The sequence below is a fragment of the Dama dama genome, chromosome 22, assembly GCF_033118175.1.
Source record: "Dama dama isolate Ldn47 chromosome 22, ASM3311817v1, whole genome shotgun sequence".
Lineage (NCBI taxonomy): Eukaryota > Metazoa > Chordata > Mammalia > Artiodactyla > Cervidae > Dama > Dama dama.
Genome location: NC_083702.1, coordinates 12,021,870 through 12,039,625, shown reverse-complemented (window position 1 = coordinate 12,039,625; position 17,756 = coordinate 12,021,870). Strand labels below are relative to the sequence as shown.

Genomic DNA, 17,756 nt, shown 5'->3' with positions numbered 1-17,756 from the left:
GTAATACTAATTAACTAGTAATAATAACTTTCAGGGGGCTTTCCTGGTGGCCCCATGGTTAGGACTCCATGCTTCCATTGCAAGGGACATGGGTTCAATCCCTGCTGGAGGAAATTTAGATCCCACATGCCACGTGGAGGGGCCCAAAAACCAAAACACAAAACCTTCAGCATTCAGAGCACTTCCTTCAGGTGAAAATAATGTTCCCTAGCTCAGCTCCTTCAGAAGTGGGACGAGGGGTGGGGGGGTGGGGGGGTGTCTGGTGTTGCTTAGCAACAGTTCAACAACCAGGATCTGGCTCCCGCTGGCTGGGGACAGGCCTCCTCGCTGATGGGGAACGCCTGGGGCGGTCACCTGGGCACGGTCTTTCACCCTTGTCAAGCCTCCTTCCCCATTTCTAAAATGAAATGTCCAGTATCTACCAGATTTGGGAAAACAGGAATTGTGAGACTGGGAAGCAACACACGGTTCCGATTCCGTGCATCCGGGGGTGGCATCCACATCCCACCCGACTCTGCCTGGCATGTGTGACCCAGAGGCTGTTCACACTCACAGATGAAAGTGCACACACAAGGACAAGGGGCATTTGTCGTTTACACAGAGTGGAAGGGTGACGAGCTCATAAAACGCTTTTAAGTCTTCTTTTAAGAAAGTATGTGCACATTTCTGTGTTAACGTACAGGAGGTAGAGGAATTCCACGTGGATTCTGTTTTCCTTGCAGGGGGTGGTGTTAACATACCCCATTTGGGGCTGTGTCTCCTGCTCTTGGCCAACTCCGTCTTGCCCCTAGATTGGAGGAGCGGCTGAGTGTGGTACCCAGCACTCGGTACAGGCAGCTCCAGCAGGCAATGTCAGAGCCACTCCCAGAAAAGAGGAGAGGGCTGACACTGACCCGGTGTGGACATTTAAAGGTGCGATGTCTGGAAATACCCGTCTTCTATCTGAGACCTAAGTGTCCACTCTTCTCCCAGCTGTGCACTCACCCTGGAGACATTCTAAATTGTTAATAGTTGGCACGGATCCAAATATGAGGTCTTCTCTGTCTGACATTCACTTTTCAAAAACTGTCACTTGCTCCCCACTCTGAACAAGGACCTCGACAAGATGAGACAGAGGTGTGGCCTGGGCACTGGCTTTTTTGATTTCTAATCCTGTGCTTCCCAGGATCCACAAAGCCCCAGCCCTGATTCCTCATGGGTCATGGTGGCTCTAAACACAGTTTAGGTCTTACCCTCTAGTAAAGGCACAGAATTAGCTTTTCAAAGGGGGTGACAACTGATGCAGGGGGAGGGGCAGCAGAGAGGTGACCACTGGCCCCGTGGCCACAGCAGGGCCCTGGGAGCAGAGGGGCTGCTGTCAGAAGCTGTATGCGGTCTGGGTTTTGGCTACAAATCTGATCTCTTAATAAGAGGGTGTTATTCATGGCATCCGGCCCCATCACTTCATGGCAAATAGAAAGGGAAAAAGTGGAAACAGTGACAGATTTCATTTTCTTGGGCTCCAAAATCACTGCAGACGGTGACGGCCGCCATGAAATTAAAAGACGCTTGCTCCTTGGAAGGAAAGCTATGACAAACCTAGACAATGTATTAAAAATCAGAGACATCTCTTGGCCAACAAAGGTCCTTACAGTCAAAGCTATAGTTTTTACAGTAATCATATATGGATGTGAGACCATATAGAAGGCTGAGCACTGAAGAATTGATGCTTTTGAATTATGGTGCTGGAGAAGATTCTTGAGAGTCCCTTGGACTGCAAGGAGATCAAACTCCTCAGTCCTAAAGGAAATCAACCCTGAATATTCAGTGGAAGGATTGATGCTGAAGTGCCAATACTTTGGACACCTGATGTGAAGAGCCAACTCATTAGAAAAGACCCTGATGCTGGGAAAGATTGAAGGCAGATGGAGAAGAGGGCAGCAGAGGAGGAGATGGTTAGCTAGCATCAGGGACTCAGTGGACATGAATTTGTGCAAACTCCGTGAGATGGTGAAGGACAGGGAAGCCTGGCATGCCACAGTCCATGGGGTCACCAAGAGTTGGACATAACTTAGTGATTGAAAAACAACAAAATTCTTTGGGCTTCAAAATGGCTTTGCCTGCCATTGCAGGAGATGGGGGTTCTATCTCTGGGTTGGGAAGATCCCCTGGAGGAGGAAATGGCAACCACTCCAGTAATCTTGCCTGGGAAATCCCATGGACAGAGGAGCCTGGAGGGCTAGAGTCCATGGGGTTGCAAAGAGTTGGACACGACTCAGCACAAATTTTTTGTGAACACAGTGTTCCTTGGGGTCCTTGACCCTCTTCTCCGGCTTTGAAAACCTGAGTTCAAATTCTCTAAGTCAGAAGGAAAAGATTTTACTAATATTTGGAGATCAGTACCTGTCTAGTAGCCACTGTGGGAAAGTGGACGGGTGAGGGGGAAAGGCCGCACTTTAGTTTGCATGTGTCTCCATTTAAGAGAATGCTCTTAGCTTTAAAAAGAAACTGCTGGGACCTCCCTGCTGGTCCAGTGGTTAAGGATCTGCCTTGCTAATGCATGGGATGTGGGTTCAATCCTTGGTCTCCCTGGTCAGGGAACTAAGATCCCACATGCTTCAGAGCAACTAAGCGCATGTATGGTGCAAGTAAGACCCGACATAGCCTAATAAATGTTAAAAAAAAAAAAACTTCCATAAAAGGAACCTTTGCTTTTTCAGATCTCTATTGGCTGATTTGAATCATGAAAGCATATGATCAGTTTTAATTTTCTGAACTATTTAAGGTTGTACCGTTAAGTTGAGCAAGCATCCTTGTCATTGCTGCCAAACTCAGAATGAATCAAGTGGGCCCCCCCGACCCCCACCCCTGCACCTTAGGATGAATTGGGCAGGAAGGAATCCGAGGAGGGGAGTTACTCCGGGATACCCAGCACTCTTAGCTAGGGGCCTGTCCTGGTCCTGGAGCAGCTGCAGGTGCTGCCTGAACCCCGCCCTCGCTTAGGTCATCTTTTAAGCAGACGTTTGCTCTTGCCCCATGAGCTGTGGATAAGCAGGGGGAACCCTTTCCTGACTGCTACCCAGACAGTTCCTACTGAGGTTTGTTGCTTCTAGACGATAAGGTTGACACCAAGTTCCTATTTTGGTTTGTCAGTTCTGAAGTTTCAGCAAACACCCAGCCAGGTTTTTTTGTTATTCTAAAAATTGCCCTGCAGTGCCTCTTAATGTGTGTACCACCCACAAATGACGTATCCACTCGAGTTTTAAGTGCTGCTCTTCTTTAAAAGCATCCCCTTCTATTCCTGTTAGTACGGTGAGGCCAAACCCACTTCTCCCTTTCAAGTGGTGCCCTGTGGCCTGAGTTTGTCCATCCTGGATTCAGGCAGCCAGCACTCACTTCTGGGAGGTCGCCCTCCATGAAACCAAGGTGCAATCAGTAGTTGATCCTTCCTGGGGAGCAGAAAGGGCCTGGACTCAGTGGCTGGCTGACTTAAGGCGAGCAGTATTCTTACCTGGAAAAGAGGGTACCTTTCAGCAGGCCACTTTGAGGACTAGATGTGTACAAGCACCAGGCAAAGCACAGCACAGGTTCTCAACCCCAATCCCTTTCTTTCCGTCCCAAAACGTTGAGGGATGACAGTCGCCTCTGATGGAAGGAGGTTTGTTCATTGTTTGCCAGAGATACTCCAGATGGATTCTGAACTATGCCCAGCTTGGGATGAGGAACTAGGCCCCTGATCTTAACTTCCAAACATTAACTTACCAGCCTTGAATCAAGCTTATATTTAACTTTGAAAGTAAAAAACAAATGGAGAAGCAGAAAAACCTTCTGGTTATAGCTGGCAGATTACTTTTTGTATTAAATGAGAGGTGACCACAGAGTCTAAGACTTAGGAGGTGCCCAGATTTTTACTGGCTGAATCTGCACAGCCCTGCAGTCTCTTGGGAGAAGAAAACCAGTCTGAGAACTCAACTGCTTGTGGGAGCTGTAGAGACAAATGCTGAATCAGAAAGCTGACCCTGATTCAGAGTTCGTCCTCACCAGGGTTCACACATTTTTTTCCCTAGGCAGTAAGCACTGTAACCTAAAAGGAAAGGGATAGATCCACACCTTCCCCAAAGAAAAGGAAGATGGATCTAGTGTCAGGCTCCATTAGACCCACTTGTGAAGGCTCTCCAAAAAGGAACAATGCCGCTTTTGTGATCAGCCTGAGCAGCGAGCTTGGAAACTTTACAAAACAATCTTCCCCAAGAGAAACCTGGTTCTCGCTCTCTTCCTGGAAAGAGGTGTGGATCCAGGAAAGTGCTGTGCTGCTCTGACCAGCGTTTTCTGAGATCAGTATTAAAACCAGACCGACCTATGTGAAACCAGGAATATGAACAGCCTCACTATATACACTCCTGTGTCCACAGCGCAACCACAGGGTGTCAGATGATTTAGTTATTGTCTACCAAAGGGAGCTCCTTGCTGGAATTGTTGGTATTCTGCCCCAGTGCAGGGTAAGAACCCACCAGAGTGGATGGAGTGACCGCCTTCTTAAAATGCAAATAGACAAGAAAATTCCAGGCCCGCCTCCTTCTTAAAATGCAAATGGGCAATAACTCCAGGCCCGCCTCCCTACCGATTCAGTGGCGCTGGTGGAGAATGCTAAGGAGGGCCCGGTGCCCCCCTCCCCTGCCCACGGCTCCCTCTGAGGCTCAGTTCGCTCGCCTGAGTGCCCTTAACTTTCCCAACAACAATGGCCCCGATGCCCGCCCCGCCCTCTCACAGCCTCCCCCACACCCTCCAGGGGCCAAGAAACCCATCCTTCCCACTTCCACATCTCATGACCCATTTCTCGAACATCTCCCCTAGGTCTCATGTCCTTGTGGAGAAAAACTGGCCACCCTGGTGGAATTGTGACTCTTACAAAAGTTTCATTTTGTTCAGTTTCTTTAAATTTCCATGTTGTTGACAGTTCAGAAATGATATAAATCTCCATTCTAATCACATTTCTAGCAACAGAACATTTAGATGTCAGCAGTAAACTTTATACAGGATAAATTTTTCACCACAAGCTTACTCACACCACACAGGCTCCACCGAACCCTGCATCTTATACTTTTACTTCAGAGATGCAAGCCCACCTCCTACTTGGCCTGGACCCAAACACACACACTGCCTTAAAAATAATTCACAGATACAAGGCTTTTGGTTTTTTCTTTTTTTTTTTTTTTCAAAAAACATACTTCATATTTCCTCTTTTATTATATAAATATCAGTTTAACCTTTTACTGTAAGAATATAAACGTTTTAAGAGGATCTTTGTTATTATTTATACAAATTCACAAACAGTACAATTAATTGATAAAGGTCTCTGGGTTTCTTTAACTCCATGGTCTCGCATGTTGCTGTGGAGGATTCTAAAAAAATAAACAAAACGAACAAAAAACTCCAACAGAAAAATATACATCCTACTCAGAAGTGATTTTTTTTTTTAAAGCCACAAGTCCCAACCCCCACCAAAATAAAGCAAGGCGTTTACTCCTCCATTTAGAAACAGAATTTTTAAAAACCCACCAACACCTGTTTTTATTAACAGAATAGAGATAAGACATGAATTTCAGTCTCCTCCCCTTCACACCAGGGCCCGGGGCCTCTCTAAGCCAGTGCCAGTTCCAGCTCCTCTGCTCCCTACAGGAAGCCTCACTGTGACCTTTTCGTGGGGAAATGTGGAAGAGAGGGAGGGCAGGGCAGACTTTGCATATATAATCGTCATTTTCAAGACACAATCTGCATCTCAGACAGACAAAAAAAAAAAAAAAAAAAAAGTCCAACTCTCATGTCTCCCACACATTTGTGCTATAAATTAAGTCAAGATTTAGGAGCACGGGCTGGGTCCTCAAATGCTTACGGACAAGGAGAAAAAGAAAAATAAGAGCCAGAAATGTGAAGTGGGAAACACTGGATGGATGGGGCTTGGGAAGAAGCCAAAACGAAAAACGACGAACAAACCCAATGGGCATCTTTCCAGTCCAGGCACAAAAATGTTTCAGTCTCAAAATATCTCTCTTGTAGAATTCCAGGGCTTCAGAGAAAAAAGTAAACTAAAACGAGGTAGCCAGACATATATATGTGTGTGTGTGTGTGTGTGTGTGTGTATATATATATATATATATAACTTATATATATATAATATATAGAATATACTCAGCAGAAAAAAAAGAGACAAGTTGATGTCAAGTTTCTTCAAAAAATAAAAAAAAGAGAGACAATAAGGATGAAATGAGCGTGAGCAGCAGAGTGCTGTCAGAGGAGCGATGAGGCGAGACTGGGATTAGTTACAAAGTGGAAGAAGGGTGAAAAGGCCGTTGTAGTTGGGTTTGCTTTTATACATTTCGAAATAAAAACCAGATCACAGTATTCAAATGAAAGCTTAAGTGAAGGCAGACATTTCCCTCAACTCCCTAGGGCTGGAAGGATTGCTCACTCCCACCCCCATCCCCACTTGCAGGCGCAGCACGGACACAGTAGCTCAGTCCCTCCTCTGGACCCCCGCCGGGAGGAGTGGGTGGTGGGCGGCAGGTCCATCTCCACACCCTCCGGGAACAGGAGAGGGGCGGGGGGGGGGGGTGCGGTGGAGGGACCCCCATCCCCGACACACGAGAAGGGAAGAGGGGAGGGGAGCCTGGGGGCTTCCGGTCATCGCCCCCCGCCCCGCGTCCGCGGCCGGAGGGCGAACAGGGCAGGACTGGGGGGGGAACGGGTGCTGCCGCCCTCACCTGACCTTCTCACTGTCCGTCATCTGCCAGAGGCCCAGGTTGAGTACCTTGAGGCAGGGCAGCTGCGTGATGCGCTCCAGGCCGCGCTTGGTGATGCGGGTGCAGCCGTAAAGGTCGATGCCGGTGAGTTGGCTCAGGTGCTCCGCGATCAGCTCCAGGCCCTTGTCCGTGATGCGCACGCACTGGCCGATGTTGAGCGTGCGCAGCCCGTGCATCTGCCGCACCATGCGGTTGATGCCGTCGTCGCTGATGTGGCAGGAGCAGAGGGACAGGGACTTGAGGCCGTCCAGCCCCTGCGCGATGTAAGCCAGGCTCTGGTCCCCCACCTTGTCGCAGAAGGATACGTCCAGCCCCGAGAGGCGCAGGCTGCCCATGGCCAGGTGCATGATGCCCGTGTCGCTGATGTTGTCGCACGAGCGCAGGTTGAGGCTGCGCAGGCTGCCCATGTGCGACAGGTGCAGGAGGCCGGCGTCCGAGATGCCCCCGCAGAAGCTCAGGTTGAGGAGCCTTAGGCCCGTCAGTCCCCGAGAGATGTGCTTCAGGGACAGGTCCGTGAGCTTCTGGCAGTCCTGCAGCGTGAGCTGCTCCAGGCCCAGGCAGCCCTCGGCCGCACTGCGCGTCATGCCGGCCAGGTGCCCGATGCCCACGTCCGAGAGGTGGCGGCAGCTGCGGAGGTTGAGGCTCTTGAGGCGCTGCAGGCCCCAGGCGATGAGCAGGAGGCCAGTGTTGGTGATGTTGCTGCAGCCGCCCAGCTCCAGCACCTCCAGGCCCTTGAGGTACTGGGCGATGCGGCCCAGGCTACTGTCGGTGATCTGCTTGCAGAGGCTCAGGTTGAGCGCGCGCAGCGAGCCGATCTCCTGCACGAACGCGTGGCCCAGCCCGTTGTCGGTGAGGTTGTAGCAGCCGCTGAGGTTGAGGCTCTCGATGTTGGCCATGCCCTGGATCACGTAGCTGAGGCTGCGGCGCAAGCTCAGGATCTGCACCCGGCGGATGCCCCGGGCCTGCAGGCTGGGGAACAGCGACGGGTTGGCCCGGCGCAGGTGCAGCTTGGCCTCCACCCCCCGCCACACCGACTTGTGGTAGGCGGCGTCCCGCCAGGCCGTGCACACCTGCGCCGCGCGCCCCTTGTCGCGCACGTCCAGGTAGCCGAAGATCATGGCCAGCAGCTCGGGGAACAGGCACGAGATGTGCGTCTCCATGTTCCTCCCCGCGGCGCCGGGGAGGAGGCGCGGGCCCCGCTCCCGCCCGAGCGACGAGGCGGCTGGCCGGCCGCGCCGCGGGCCCAACGGACGCGCCTCCCGCCTTCCGGCTCGGCGCCGCTCCTCCTCCCGTCCGCGCGTCCTTCCTGCCGCCCTACCCGCCCTCCCCGCCCGGCGCGCTCGGCGCTCACATCCCGGGCGGGCGCCCCCGCGGCCCGGCCCTCGCTGGGCTCAGCCCCGCCGCGCCCGGCCCGCGCCGCCCCGCCGCCGCCGCCGCGCCCCCGGCCGCATCCTCCGGCGCCGCGCGGGCCGGGCTGCGCGCTCGGGCTGGGCGCCGGGAGGCTGCGGCCGCCTTTGTCCTCGCCCGCTTTTCAAAGCTGCCAGCGGGCCGCCCGCACTCGGCCGCCCCAGCGGGGGGACCTTGAGCCGGCGCGCGCTCGGCCCCCGCGTCAGCGCGCGGGGCAGCGCCGGCCGGCACGGAGCGCGCGCGCGGAGCCGACCCGGGGCGAGCGGCGGCCGCGCCGGGGGCGTCCGGGCCGGACCCGCTGCTCTCCACGCCTCCGCGCCCCCGCCCCCCGCGCTCCCCCGCGCGCGCGCGATGGTACGAGCCTGCGCGCCGGAACTGCCGGCGTTGCCCTGGAAACCGAGCGCCGGCCCGCCGCGGGTTAACCCTGTGCTGGCCGTCGGGACGTGGGCCGAGCCCGCAGCCGCTTCCGCCGCCGCCGCCGCCCGCGGGGAGCTGCCGGCCACGCCCGGCCCGCGTCTGGACTCTGCGCCTCCGGCCCAAGGCTGCCCCGCGCGCCCCCTGCCCAGCCTCCCGCTGGCTCCCTTTATCCTCCCTCAAGACTCTCCTCCCCAGATCCCGGCTGGGGGCCGCCCCGCTCCCCTCCCTGCCTGCGTCCCTGGGGCCCCGCGGCGCGTCTGTGAGGCCACCCCCTCGGTTCTCCCCAGTGGGCAGCTTCCCACGGTTCCTTTCTCTCCAGCCTTGTGCGGTAAACTGGGAAGAAACTCCGCTCTGTCCGCGCGTCCCTTAGCCGAGCTCGGCCCCCCGGTGCGCACTGGGGATCTAGGCATTACCACTTCCTTCTAGCATGTTCCGGGTGTTTCCAGACACCGCCGCCTGTGCGCGCCTTGGGTCTCTGCGCATCGCAACTTCCTCCGCTTCCGCACTCGGCCGGGAGCCCCGGGCTGCGCCGCGTCGCCACCTCCTGCCTCCCCAAGCCCTTCTTTCCGTCGCCTTCTTTGTCAGCGTGTTAGACCGTGAAGGGCCCAGTTGTACTGACAGTGAATTCGTGTGTGCCTTCACAGTCTTGCCTTTGGATAAAACAGAGTGACGATTGGACTTGATTTAAAGTGCTTCAGCAAATGTCTGTTCGTTTATCAACTGTGTTTGCTGGAATCATGAAATGCTGTAGTCTAGAAGTGGCTCCCGAGTTTTAAATAACCACTCAGAGGATAGGATTTCAGTTTCATTTTAACTTCCTCTAACCAAGAATTCCGCAATCAGAAAATGAACCTCTGTGTTTTTAATGAATTTGTGGATCCACACAAACCTGATTCAGCTATCAAAAAAGGAAATTGGGGGTACTTCTCTCCCAATCCAGTGCGAGACTGGGCTCCCAATGCAAGGGGTCCTGGTTCTATTCCTAGTTGAGGAACTAAGGTGCTAAGATCTCGCGTGGGTTGGGGAATGGTTTAATTGGTTCTTTAAGGGAATGAACACGATTTTTACTGCGTTCCATATTTAGTATATGAGGTTCACTTTTGGCCAGTTATGTTTTGCCCAGGAGACCAGTAGTGGGCTAAGTACATACAGACTGGTAATAGGCATCATACGTTTTAGACTTTACCACCTACCTCTCTCGTTCTTCGATCTGGAAATGCAGAAGCAAAATCCTTTCTCCCCCCGCCCCGCTCCCCAATCCCCCCACCCCACCCTCGAGTTGCACCAGGTATGAGGCCCATAGATTTGTATAACCCTCCTGGAATAATGGGCTTCCCAGGTAGCTCTAGTGGTGAAGAACCTACCAGCCAGTGCAGGCGATGGGATCCCCTGGAGGAGGAAATGGCAACCCACTCTCGTCTTCTTGCCTGGGAAATCCCCTGTGAGAGGAGCCTCACTGGCTATAGTCCACAGGGTTGCAAAGAGTTGGATGCAACTGAAGCACGTGCAGGCACGTGGAATAATAGAGGGTTATGCTTGTCATCTAGAGGATTCCAATAGAGTCACAAATCTGGGGCGCACCTGGGCTGGCACTCTTGTCCTGGGGGTATATCTAGGCTTATGGTGGTCTCCCACCACTGCTGCCTAAACTTTCACCTTACACGCCCTGTAAAGTGACTTTTCTTGTTGGTCTGTGGGTGCAGACTTGTTTATGTTGTTATCAAAGTGAAGTGAAGTCGCTCAGTTGTGTCCGACTCTTTGCGACCGCATGGACCCACCAGGCTCCTCCGTCCATGGGATTCTCCTGGCAAGAATACTGGAGTGGGTTGCCATTTCCTTCTGCAGGGGATCTTCCTGACCCAGGGATGGAATGCAGGTCTCCCACATTGCAGGCAGACGCTTTAACCTCTGAGCCATCAGGGAAGCCCTGTTGTTATCAAGGTCCTAATCAAAAACACCTTAAACCTCCCTAACACAAAACAAAGTCTTCAACCACAAATAGGAGGGAGAGGAGATTTGCTTGGGGATGGAGTTGGGGCTGGGGGTTGCCTGACCTGGAGTGAAGGAGCTTAAGTTAACCCTGTTTCTCCTGCTCTTCTATTAGCTTTGCTGATAGCTCAGTTGGTAAAGAATCCACCTGCATTGAGGGAGACCTGGGTTCCATCCCTGGGTTGGGAAGATCCCCTGGAGAAGGGAAAGGCTACCCACTCCAGTATTCTGGCCTGGAGAATTCCATGGACTGTCTCAAAGAGTCAGACACAACTGAGTGACTTTCTGCTCACTCCTGCTCTCAACTCTGAAAAGGCATTTGGTGGTACCTGGTAATGCTTTCTCGAGAAGCTGACCACCTGCTGTTAGTTCTCAAAAAACTTGAGTGCAACTCAAGAAAAAGTTTTTCATGGGGGTTTCAGTTTAGGCTATGATTTGAGACACAAAAATAGCATTATGGTCCAGAGACTAGGTGACTGAGAATTATATATATATATATATAATATAAGTATATATTATATATAAGTATATATTATATAAGTAAATATGATATAATATATAAGTATATAATATATATACTTATAAGTATATATAAGTATAATATAAATATAATATATATATATATATATATATAAGTATCCAGAAACGGTGACCCAGAGTCTAGCTGGCAGGCCTTGGATCAAAGGAGTTAAACTATGTTGTGAACTATGTCGTGTGTGTTTTATATTAACTCTATCGTATCCATGGCACATCACATGCTTGTGTAGGAGGCACTCTGTAATATGGTTGAAGACATACAAATGGCCTACGAGCACATGAAAAGATGCTCGACATGGTTAATCATTAGAGAAATACTAAGCAAAACCAAATAAGGCATTACCTCATACCCATTAGGATGGCTGCAGTTAATAAAATAGAAAACGATAAAGGTTGGTGAAGAGGTAGAGAAATTGAAGTTCTGGTGTCCTGTTGGTGGGAATGTAAAATGGTATAGCTGCTGTAGGGAAGAGCATGGCAGGTCCTTGAAAACTTAAAAATACAACTACCCTATGATCCAGCAGTTCCACTTCTGGGTATATATCAAAAATAAAGAAAAGCAGAGTCTAGAGGAAACATTTGTACACCCAAGTTCTGGTTGCATCAACCAGAAGATAGTGAAACAGGAGGGAAGAGGGCAGGGCACAACCTTTAAAAGAATGACATAGCCAGAGGACACGACATAAGCTGATTAGAAGCAAATAGGTCCAAGATTGTGGATGAATTGACTTGACCTTGAGCCTTAGTATACACTCGTGACATCAGCAAGCTAAGTGATCTAACTACAGGCACCATGACCATTCCTGAGGCCAGTAATCAAAGGCCAAAAAGTGGGTGGTGGCCTAATTCCTGGAAAACTCCTCCCCTTCCCCCAAATAGTTTAAGTAATCCTCCCACTCATTAGCGTGTGAAATTACCTCACCCATAAAAACTAACCACACCACTTTTTGAGGCTGCTCTCACGCTAGTGGTAAAAAAACCTGCCTGCCAGTGCAGGTAGACATAAGAGACACGGGTTCAAACCCTGGGTTGGGAAGATTCGCCTGGAGGAGGGCACAGTCACCCACTCCAGGATTCTTGCCTGGATAATCCCCATGGACAGAGGAGCCTGGCGGGCTATAGTCCATGGGATTGCAAAGAATCGGACACGACTGAAGTGGCTTAGCATGCATGCTCGCCTTCTGAGATGGCCCACACTCTGTCCGTGGAGTGTGTTTCTCTTTAAATAAATCCACTCCTTACCTATCACTTTGTCTCTCACTGAATTCTTTCCGCCATGAGACATCCAGATCTTGAGCTTCATTAGGTCCTGAAGCCAGGTGTATGATCTCAGTTGGAGGACCATGGGTTTGGGGCAGGTTCAAGTCCTGGCCTCGTAGCTCAGTCAGTAAAGAATCTGCCTGCAATGCAGGAGACCTGGATTTGATTCCTGGGTTGGCAAGATCCGCTTAGAGAAGGAAATGGCAACCCACTCCAGTATTCTTGCCTGGAGAATCCCATGGACAAAAGAGCCTGGTGGGCTACAGTCCAGGGTATTGCAAGTGTCAGACACGACTTAGGACTAAACCACCACCACCACCAAGTACTGGCCACGTGGGTTTGAGTCCCAAACTAGATTTTGGCCAGGTTTAAGTTTCAGCACATGGGTTCAAGCCCCAATCTGAGATGCATGGTTTGAGTAGGAGCTACCTAAGTGTCCCTCACAGATGATGGATAAACACAATGCGGTCTATCCATACAATGGAATATTATTTAGCCTTAAAAAGGAAGGAAATGCTATCATACACCACAGCATGGCGGAAACTTGGGGACTTTATTCTGAGTGGAATAAACCAATCGCAAAAAGATAATAGGGTATTATTTCACTTATGTGAAGTGTGCAGAGTGGTGAAAAATCCCAGAATCTGGAAGGGTGGTTGCCAGAGGCTGAGGGGGAGGGGCTGTTTATTTGCATAGAGTTTCAGTTTTGCAAGATGAACAAGTTCTGGGAATTTGTTGCACCATGTGAATGTACTTAACACTATGGAATTCTACGCTTTAAGATGGCTATGATGGTAATTTTACTGTATATGTATTTTGCAACAATTAAAAATGAAATTATAGGAAAATATAGAAGATATAGTAAATGTGAAAATGAAAGAAACAGCAAACAATGTGAAATGAAGACGTAAATAAATAGGAAAAAATAGGTGAGAATTGTTCTCACATTGACAAATTGCTTGGGAAACCCCCAAACCACTTGTTTACTGACTCCCAAATTATTAGTTCACTATATCCTGTAGACAAGGGCTTTATCCACCCCAAGAAAAATAAGGGTTTGGGGTCTGGTTGACTGGAGCCCTCACTTCAGGATGACTGTACCCTTTTGTGTCCTAACTGGAAAAACTCATGCAGAAAGAGTGACTGTTGAGAGTCACCCCCAGATGGATGGACACTCCCCCCATCTACTCTGGAAATGTGGCTGCCACTTGAAATTTGTCGTTTGCAACTTTTGCGTGTTAACTCTTACCTATTTTCATGTATTCCAACACCCGACCAAAGGATTAGAATTACTTGGATCGAAAAACCCCAAATAGCAGCTAATATTTGTTAATAGTAACAAACACCTTGGTTGCTTGTTACCAAGTAGGTAGCTATGACAACCCTAAAATAAGAATAAGCCGTGTTGTAAACATAGCCATTTCTAAGCACTGCACACTTGGGCAGGGTTTTCAATCATTTGATGGTTCAGGGGAGGTACATACAGCTGGTGTGCACGGCTCTGTGCCCTGGAGTAGACAGAGACGCAGAGGGTGTGTCTGCTCCTAAGGACTCAGAAGTGCACTGCAAAATAGTGATGGAAGTCAGTGGTGGAAGTGCCAACGGCTGATGGTTATAAATAAAACGTCCTCCGTTTAGAGGACCAGTGGAGAGGGAGGGTCCTTGTGTAGAACTTGGCCCCTGGGAGGGACCTAACAAATGCTGTTGTGGTTTTTTTTTCTTTTATAAATGTACCATCAAAAAAAAAAAAAAAAAAAGCCCCACACAGATGTGCTCCCAAATTACACAGATGCATTCTTACTGACAGTTAAACATTTAAAAAATGTTATTTCCTGTTTCTGAGTAATGTGCAGGTCAAAGGAACCGAGCAGCCGACTCACAAGAGCGTCATGAGGTGGGCGTTCACGTGGGGGTGGCCCTGGCTCCGTGCCCCTCATTTTCTCCTCCCCCAGGCAGGAAGAGTCAGTCCCAGACTCAGTGTCTGCCAGACAGACGTCCCGCCTTTTGCCTCTGACCTAGGTTTTCAGCACCAGCTCTTGGGCTTCCTTGTGCCTCTCAAGGCTGCGTATGCATCTGAGTAACTTGGAAGGTCTTGGGTCAGAGGTCTGGGGAGCTGCTGAGAACTCACATGTCCAGCAGGTTCCCCGGTACTGCTGCTGCCAGAACCTCCCATTCTCTGGTTTAACTTCTGCTGTAAAACTTCTGCTAAATTATATTCCTTGAAGGCTCTCCATTTTTAGCAAAATACAAATAATGTTTAAAAAATTTTGTTCCCCGCCTTGCCCCCATCTTTTGCCTTTGAGTCTTCTGGTGCAAAGTCCGAAGTTTTCCCCATGATGTAGTGAAAGAATGTGGGCTTTTATTTTATTTTTATTGAGTTACTTTGCATCACGTGGCATGTGGGATCTTAAGTCCCCCAACCAGGGATCGAAACCATGCTTCCTGTAGTAGAAGCGAGGAGTCCTAACCACCGGACCTTCAGGCAAGCCCCAGAACATGGGTTTTCAGTCAGACAGATTCTGAGTTAAAACCTGGAGTCTGTCTCTTATCAGCTCTGTGACTCTGGACAAGCTATTTAACCACTTGGAGCCTTGGTGTTTCCATCTGTGAAATGGGACTAGTGACTTTCGTATCTTGGGGGCTTGTGAGGATTGAGTAGAATAATGCACAAAACCTTCTAGCACAGCTCCTGGCTGTCAGAAAACAGCTGCTATTTACTGAGCTTTTACTGTGTGTTAGACGTTCTTCAGAGTTCTTTACGAGTATGTACTTAGCTGTTCCTCACATCATCTCACCTCCATTTACAGGTAGAAGCCGTGGCACAGACAGGTGAGTGCTCAGGACCAACAGGCCCACAGAACTGGAACTTGAGCTCCATAGTCCAGGTCTCAAGCCACTTTCTAAGCCCCCGAGCCCCACTGCCCTGCAGAGGCACGTCAGCTTGCCCTCCCACCTGGCTGGGCTGCAAGGAGGGCGGTGAAAGCGGCGGCTGAGATGTGCACTCTGCCATTCACGGGCGTGGACCACGGCCAGGAGTGGCTTTTGTGCAGAACACCCAAGGCCCTGGTTGGTTAGCTAGGAAGTACGGGTCAGTGTGTGTGTGTGAGAGAGACACACACAGAGAGGCAGACAGACAGACATGACCGAAGTCTGAGGACAGACACAGCTGTGAGTGTGCTCGTCACAGTGGGTCACCTGTGCTGAGGCCCGCTGCCTCTCCGGGCCTCCAGCTGGACGCCTGGCCAGCTCTGGCCCTGCTTGGTCCCCAGGAGCACGCTTATGTGTAATCATGTCACCCTCTAGTGGTTGCTTCCCTATTAGCCCGCTTTCTAGGAAACAGCCCCCTCTCGGTACAGGTGACCTGGGGTGAGCAGACCCTCCGGGAGCCTGGGAGTGGGGGAGAGTGGGGGGTGGGGGGTGAGGGGGTGGCGACGGGGCTGCGGAGCGGGTGGGGATCAGTGCTAGGAAAAGAGTGTGGCCCTGGGCTGCAGGAGAGGTGGGGTCTGGAGAGGTCAATGTGCTCCAGGAGCAAAGATTAGGCAGAGCATCTGGAGAGGAGAGAGGCCCCTGCGTTTCAAACATTTTCAATCATTTGTTTTTAATTGAAGTACTGTTGACTTGCGATATTGTGTTAGTTTCAATTGTAGAGCATGTGATGCAGCTATACTTGTATACACATATGGATGTAAGGTCTGTGTGCTAAGTCGCTCAGTTGTGTCTGACTCTGCCACCCCATGGACTGTAGCCCTCCAGGCTCCTCTGTCCATGGGATTTCCCAGGCAAGAATACTGGGGTCGGTTGCCATTTCCTCCTGCAGGGACTTTTCCTGACCCAGGGATTAAACCTGCATCTCTTTCAGCTCCTGCATTGGCAGGTGGATTCTTTACCACTGAGCCACGTGGGAAGCCCCATGTATGTATATATGTGTATATACATACACACACATATGTACACATGTACACGTGTATATATATGTACACAATATATACTTTTTTTTTCAGATTCTTTTCCATTACGAGTTACTACAAGACATCACAGATAATCCCCTGTGCTATATAGCAGGTCCTTGTTGTTTATCTATTGTATACATAGTACTGTGTTTCTGTTAATCTTAAACTCCTATTTTATCCTCCCCCCGCCCCTCATATCCTCTGGTAATTATCATGTTTTCTGTGCCTGTGAGTCTGTTTCTGCGGCAACATAGACGGACCTAGAGGTTATCATATTGAGTGAAGTAAGTCAGACAGAGAAGGACAAATAGCATATGACATCACCCCTATGTGGAATCTCAAACAATGACATAAATGGACTCATTTACAGGAACAGAGTGCTTATCCATCTTTCGTGAGTGCCATTTCATATTTGCAGGCTTGGGTGCTGCACCCTGGACTCTCTCTCTCTGGAGGGCTGACGGGGGTAGAGAAGGACTGTTTTTAACCCATTTCAGTTCCCTTTTCCAAGAGAAGTAGGCAATGAGTAAATTCCAAACTTTCACCACCTGAGTAGACAGCTAGCTAGGCTGCTTCTCCCCAGCCTGGGGCCGTCTTCTCTCTGCCAGGCAAGGTCATTTTCTTCAGGATCCTCACGGATTTGTCCTATTGTTGTTCAGTCACTCAGTCATGTCTGACTCTTGGCGACCCCATGGACTGCAGCATGCCAGGCTTCCCTGTCCTTCACCATCTCCTCTAGTTTGCTCAAACTCATGTCCACTGTGTCGGTGATGCCATCCAGCCGTCTCATCCCCTGCCATCCCCTTCTCCTCCTGCCCTCAGTCTTTCCCAGCATCAGGGTCTTTTCCAATGAGTCGGCCCTTCGCCTCAGGTGGCCAGAGTAGTGGAGCTTCAGCTTCAGCATTAGTCCTTCCAATGAATATTCATTGGAATATTTGTTTGCCAAATCCTGATAAATATTGCAAACGCAGGGAGGGGACTGAGATCAATCTTATTCAGCACTGGTTTGTAACTCCTCGAGATCCTAGGACGCTGCTGTCTGCAGCCTTACAGACCAGAGTCTGAAGGTTGTTTCCTTTTGGATAAGTGCTGGCTCTGAGCCAGGCCTTGCTGGAAAGTCCTCTGTGGATGGACCTGGGCATTTACATCTCTTGCATGAAGTCAGACCCACAGGAGGACTAGGGGTTGGCTCTGACGCTGAGCTCACACACAGTCATATCTTCTTTTCTGCCAAGAGGATAGGGTTAAAGGTTTTTTTTTAAAAAAAAAACAAAACAGAATCTCACAATCTAGCCTTGTTGGTGTTAACTCTTCACAACCCAGGAAGGATAAAATCACATCTTTACATCATCATGGGGTCTGTCGCTTTCCTGATAAACAGTTATTCCCAAGGGGCCACTAGGACCAAGCGCGGCTT

At 50.3% G+C, this 17,756-nt stretch overlaps 2 protein-coding genes across 2 annotated transcripts in view; one reads left to right on the top strand and one right to left on the bottom strand.

Moving 5' to 3' along the window:
• WNT5B (Wnt family member 5B) overlaps positions 1 to 17,756 on the top strand; it is a 79,711-nt gene that overhangs the window by 33,159 nt on the left and 28,796 nt on the right. The window lies entirely within an intron of this gene.
• On the bottom strand, positions 5,427 to 8,034 carry FBXL14 (F-box and leucine rich repeat protein 14). Its single transcript, XM_061124642.1, has one exon. The coding sequence runs from the start codon at positions 7,937 to 7,939 to the stop codon at positions 6,737 to 6,739; it is 1,203 nt and encodes a 400-aa protein (XP_060980625.1). The 5' UTR covers positions 7,940 to 8,034; the 3' UTR covers positions 5,427 to 6,736.

Excerpts from the sequence above, each read along its gene's own strand:
- FBXL14 (XM_061124642.1), bottom strand. The coding sequence starts at position 7,939 with ATGGAGACGCACATCTCGTGCCTGTTCCCCGAGCTGCTGGCCATGATC.